The 6350-nt window shown below is 48.4% G+C and overlaps 1 protein-coding gene across 1 annotated transcript in view; it reads left to right on the forward strand.

Moving 5' to 3' along the window:
* The window catches only part of LOC139420506 (putative autophagy-related protein 11), a 6263-nt gene extending 234 nt beyond the window's left edge, over window positions 1-6029 (forward strand). The window contains exons 1-2 of the mRNA XM_071170713.1: window positions 1-1485; window positions 1527-6029. The exon at window positions 1-1485 is cut by the window's left edge and continues 234 nt beyond it. Of these exons, the coding sequence (XP_071026814.1) occupies window positions 1-1485; window positions 1527-6029 (5988 nt within the window). The remainder of the gene's footprint in view (window positions 1486-1526) is intronic.
* The last annotated feature ends 321 nt before the right edge of the window (window positions 6030-6350 follow it).

A 6350-nucleotide genomic window follows, 5' to 3' on the forward strand; every position in this document is an offset into this window, starting at 1 on the left:
ATGGAGGAAAATAGAAGGCTGGAGGTTGAACTGTCCAACAAGGAGGAAAATAGAAGGCTGGAGGATGAACTGTCCAACATGGAGGAAAATAGAAGGCTGTTGGTTGAACTGTCCAACATGGAGGACAATAGAAGGCTGGAGGTTGAACTGTCCAACATGGAGGACAATAGAAGGCTGGAGGTTGAACTGTCCAACATGGAGGTCATGGAGGTCAATAGAAGGCTGGAGGTTGAACTGTCCAACATGGAGGTCATGGAGGTCAATAGAAGGCTGGTGGTTGAACTGTCCAACATGGAGGACAATAGAAGGCTGGTGGTTGAACTGTCCAACATGGAGGTCATGGAGGTCAATAGAAGGCTGTTGGTTGAACTGTCCAACATGGAGGACAATAGAAGGCTGGTGGTTGAACTGTCCAACATGGAGGTCATGGAGGTCAATAGAAGGCTGGAGGTTGAACTGTCCAACATGGAGGTCATGGAGGTCAATAGAAGGCTGGTGGTTGAACTGTCCAACATGGAGGAAAATAGAAGGCTGTTGGTTGAACTGTCAAACATGGAGGAAAATAGAAGGCTGGAGGATGAACTGTCCAACATGGAGGACAATAGAAGGCTGGAGGTTGAACCGTCCAACATGGAGGTCTTGGAGGTCAATAGAAGGCTGGAGGTTGAACCGTCCAACATGGAGGTCTTGGAGGTCAATAGAAGGCTGGAGGTTGAACTGTCCAACATGGAGGACAATAGAAGGCTGGTGGTTGAACTGTCCAACATGGAGGACAATAGAAGGCTGGTGGTTGAACTGTCCAACATGGAGGAAAATAGAAGGCTGGAGGTTGAACTGTCCAACATGGAGGTCATGGAGGTCAATAGAAGGCTGGAGGTTGAACTGTCCAACATGGAGGTCATGGAGGTCAATAGAAGGTTTGAGGTTGAACTGTCCAACATGGAGGACAATAGAAGGCTGGTTGTTGAACTGTCCAACATGGAGGACAATCGAAGGCTGGTGGTTGAACTGTCCAACATGGAGGACAATCGAAGGCTGGTTGTTGAACTGTCCAACATGGAGGACAATAGAAGGCTGGTTGTTGAACTGTCCAACATGGAGGACAATCGAAGGCTGGTTGTTGAACTGTCCAACATGGAGGTCATTGAGGTCAATAGAAGGCTGGAGGTTGAACTGTCCAACATGGAGGACAATAGAAGGCTGGTTGTTGAACTGTCGAACATGGAGGACAATAGAAGGCTGGTGGTTGAACCATCCAACATGGAAGTCTTGGAGGTCAATAGAAGGCTGTTGGTTGAACTGTCCAACATGGAGGACATGGAGGTCAATAGAAGGCTGGAGGTTGAACTGTCCAACATGGAGGAAAATAGAAGGCTGGAGGATGAACTGTCCAACATGGAGGTCTTGGAGGTCAATAGAAGGCTGGAGGTTGAACTGTCCAACATGGAGGAAAATAGAAGGCTGGAGGATGAACTGTCCAACATGGTGAAAATAGAAGGCTGTTGGTTGAACTGTCCAACATGGAGGACAATAGAAGGCTGGAGGTTGAACTGTCCAACATGGAGGACAATAGAAGGCTGGAGGTTGAACTGTCCAACATGGAGGTCATGGAGGTCAATAGAAGGCTGGAGGTTGAACTGTCCAACATGGAGGACAATAGAAGCCTGGAGGTTGAACTGTCCAATATGGAGGTCATGGAGGTCAATAGAAGGCTGGAGGTTGAACTGTCCAACATGGAGGTCTTGGAGGTCAATAGAAGGCTGTTGGTTGAACTGTCCAACATGGAGGACAATAGAAGGCTGGAGGTTGAACTGTCCAACATGGAGGTCATGGAGGTCAATAGAAGGCTGGTGGTTGAACTGTCCAACATGGAGGACAATAGAAGGCTGGAGGATGAACTGTCCAACATGGTGGAAAATAGAAGGCTGTTGGTTGAACTGTCCAACATGGAGGACAATAGAAGGCTGGAGGTTGAACTGTCCAACATGGAGGACAATAGAAGGCTGTTGGTTGAACTGTCCAACATGGAGGACAATAGAAGGCTGGAGGATGAACTGTCGAACATGGAGGACAATAGAAGGCTGTTGGTTGAACTGTCCAACATGGAGGAAAATAGAAGGCTGGAGGTTGAACTGTCCAACAAGGAGGAAAATAGAAGGCTGGAGGATGAACTGTCCAACATGGAGGAAAATAGAAGGCTGTTGGTTGAACTGTCCAACATGGAGGACAATAGAAGGCTGGAGGTTGAACTGTCCAACATGGAGGACAATAGAAGGCTGGAGGTTGAACTGTCCAACATGGAGGTCATGGAGGTCAATAGAAGGCTGGAGGTTGAACTGTCCAACATGGAGGTCATGGAGGTCAATAGAAGGCTGGTGGTTGAACTGTCCAACATGGAGGACAATAGAAGGCTGGTGGTTGAACTGTCCAACATGGAGGTCATGGAGGTCAATAGAAGGCTGGAGGTTGAACTGTCCAACATGGAGGTCATGGAGGTCAATAGAAGGCTGGTGGTTGAACTGTCCAACATGGAGGAAAATAGAAGGCTGTTGGTTGAACTGTCCAACATGGAGGAAAATAGAAGGCTGGAGGATGAACTGTCCAACATGGAGGACAATAGAAGGCTGGAGGTTGAACCGTCCAACATGGAGGTCTTGGAGGTCAATAGAAGGCTGGAGGTTGAACCGTCCAACATGGAGGTCTTGGAGGTCAATAGAAGGCTGGAGGTTGAACTGTCCAACATGGAGGACAATAGAAGGCTGGTGGTTGAACCGTCCAACATGGAGGACAATAGAAGGCTGGTGGTTGAACTGTCCAACATGGAGGAAAATAGAAGGCTGGAGGTTGAACTGTCCAACATGGAGGTCATGGAGGTCAATAGAATGCTGGAGGTTGAACTGTCCAACATGGAGGTCATGGAGGTCAATAGAAGGTTTGAGGTTGAACTGTCCAACATGGAGGACAATCGAAGGCTGGTGGTTGAACTGTCCAACATGGAGGACAATCGAAGGCTGGTTGTTGAACTGTCCAACATGGAGGACAATAGAAGGCTGGTTGTTGAACTGTCCAACATGGAGGACAATCGAAGGCTGGTTGTTGAACTGTCCAACATGGAGGTCATTGAGGTCAATAGAAGGCTGGAGGTTGAACTGTCCAACATGGAGGACAATAGAAGGCTGGTTGTTGAACTGTCGAACATGGAGGACAATAGAAGGCTGGTGGTTGAACCATCCAACATGGAAGTCTTGGAGGTCAATAGAAGGCTGTTGGTTGAACTGTCCAACATGGAGGACATGGAGGTCAATAGAAGGCTGGAGGTTGAACTGTCCAACATGGAGGAAAATAGAAGGCTGGAGGATGAACTGTCCAACATGGAGGTCTTGGAGGTCAATAGAAGGCTGGAGGTTGAACTGTCCAACATGGAGGAAAATAGAAGGCTGGAGGATGAACTGTCCAACATGGTGGAAAATAGAAGGCTGTTGGTTGAACTGTCCAACATGGAGGACAATAGAAGGCTGGAGGTTGAACTGTCCAACATGGAGGACAATAGAAGGCTGGAGGTTGAACTGTCCAACATGGAGGTCATGGAGGTCAATAGAAGGCTGGAGGTTGAACTGTCCAACATGGAGGACAATAGAAGCCTGGAGGTTGAACTGTCCAATATGGAGGTCATGGAGGTCAATAGAAGGCTGGAGGTTGAACTGTCCAACATGGAGGTCTTGGAGGTCAATAGAAGGCTGTTGGTTGAACTGTCCAACATGGAGGACAATAGAAGGCTGGAGGTTGAACTGTCCAACATGGAGGTCATGGAGGTCAATAGAAGGCTGGTGGTTGAACTGTCCAACATGGAGGACAATAGAAGGCTGGAGGATGAACTGTCCAACATGGTGGAAAATAGAAGGCTGTTGGTTGAACTGTCCAACATGGAGGACAATAGAAGGCTGGAGGTTGAACTGTCCAACATGGAGGACAATAGAAGGCTGGAGGTTGAACTGTCCAACATGGAGGTCATGGAGGTCAATAGAAGGCTGGAGGTTGAACTGTCCAACATGGAGGACAATAGAAGCCTGGAGGTTGAACTGTCCAATATGGAGGTCATGGAGGTCAATAGAAGGCTGGAGGTTGAACTGTCCAACATGGAGGTCTTGGAGGTCAATAGAAGGCTGTTGGTTGAACTGTCCAACATGGAGGACAATAGAAGGCTGGAGGTTGAACTGTCCAACATGGAGGTCATGGAGGTCAATAGAAGGCTGGTGGTTGAACTGTCCAACATGGAGGACAATAGAAGGCTGTTGGTTGAACTGTCCAACATGGAGGTCAATAGAAGGCTGGAGGTTGAACTGTCCAACATGGAGGTCATGGAGGTCAATAGAAGGCTGGTGGTTGAACCATCCAACATGGAGGACAATAGAAGGCTGGTGGTTGAACTGTCCAACATGGAGGACAATAGAAGGCTGGTGGTTGAACTGTCCAACATGGAGGACAATAGAAGGCTGGTGGTTGAACTGTCCAACATGGAGGACAATAGAAGGCTGGAGGTTGAACCGTCCAACATGGAGGTCTTGGAGGTCAATAGAAGGCTGGAGGTTGAACTGTCCAACATGGAGGTCTTGGACGTCAATAGAAGGCTGGAGGTTGAACCGTCCAACATGGAGGTCTTTGAGGTCAATAGAAGGCTGTTGGTTGAACTGTCCAACATGGAGGACAATAGAAGGCTGGAGGTTGAACTGTCCAACATGGAGGTCATGGAGGTCAATAGAAGGCTGGTGGTTGAACTGTCCAACATGGAGGACAATAGAAGGCTGTTGGTTGAACTGTCCAACATGGAGGTCAATAGAAGGCTGGAGGTTGAACTGTCCAACATGGAGGTCATGGAGGTCAATAGAAGGCTGGTGGTTGAACCATCCAACATGGAGGACAATAGAAGGCTGGTGGTTGAACTGTCCAACATGGAGGACAATAGAAGGCTGGTGGTTGAACTGTCCAACATGGAGGACAATAGAAGGCTGGTGGTTGAACTGTCCAACATGGAGGACAATAGAAGGCTGGAGGTTGAACCGTCCAACATGGAGGTCTTGGAGGTCAATAGAAGGCTGGAGGTTGAACTGTCCAACATGGAGGTCTTGGACGTCAATAGAAGGCTGGAGGTTGAACCGTCCAACATGGAGGTCTTTGAGGTCAATAGAAGGCTGGAGGACAATAGAAGGCTGGTGGTTGAACTGTCCAACATGGAGGACAATAGAAGGCTGGTGGTTGAACCGTCCAACATGGAGGACAATAGAAGGCTGGTGGTTGAACTGTCCAACATGGAGGAAAATAGAAGGCTGGAGGTTGAACTGTCCAACATGGAGGTCATGGAGGTCAATAGAAGGCTGGAGGTTGAACTGTCCAACATGGAGGACAATAGAAGGCTGGTTGTTGAACTGTCCAACATGGAGGACAATCGAAGGCTGGTTGTTGAACTGTCCAACATGGAGGACAATCGAAGGCTGGTTGTTGAACTGTCCAACATGGAGGACAATAGAAGGCTGGTTGTTGAACTGTCCAACATGGAGGACAATCAAAGGCTGGTTGTTGAACTGTCCAACATGGAGGTCATGGAGGTCAATAGAAGGCTGGAGGTTGAACTGTCCAACATGGAGGACAATAGAAGGCTGGTGGTTGAACTGTCGAACATGGAGGACAATAGAAGGCTGGTGGTTGAACTGTCGAACATGGAGGACAATAGAAGGCTGTTGGTTGAACTGTCCAACATGGAGGACATGGAGGTCAATAGAAGGCTGGAGGTTGAACTGTCCAACATGGAGGAAAATAGAAGGCTGGAGGATGAACTGTCCAACATGGAGGAAAATAGAAGGCTGGAGGATGAACTGTCCAACATGGAGGAAAATAGAAGGCTGTTGGTTGAACAATCCAACATGGAGGACAATAGAAGGCTGGAGGTTGAACTGTCCAACATGGAGGACATGGAGGTAAATAGAAGGCTGTTGGTTGAACTGTCCAACATGGAGGACATGGAGGTCAATTGAAGGCTGGAGGTTGAACTGTCCAACGTGGAGGACAATAGAAGGCTGGAGGTTGAACCGTCCAACATGGAGGACAATAGAAGGCTGGAGGACAACAGAAGGCTGGTGGTTGAACTGTCCAACATGGAGGACAATAGAAGGCTGGTGGTTGAACTGTCCAACATGGAGGACAATCGAAGGCTGGTGGTTGAACTGTCCAACATGGAGGACAATAGAAGGCTGGAGGTTGAACCGTCCAACATGGAGGTCTTGGAGGTCAATAGAAGGCTGGTGGTTGAACTGTCCAACATGGAGGTCAATAGAAGGCTGGAGGTTGAACTGTCC

Source organism: Oncorhynchus clarkii, chromosome 11, assembly GCF_045791955.1.
Source record: "Oncorhynchus clarkii lewisi isolate Uvic-CL-2024 chromosome 11, UVic_Ocla_1.0, whole genome shotgun sequence".
NCBI classification, from domain to species: domain Eukaryota; kingdom Metazoa; phylum Chordata; class Actinopteri; order Salmoniformes; family Salmonidae; genus Oncorhynchus; species Oncorhynchus clarkii.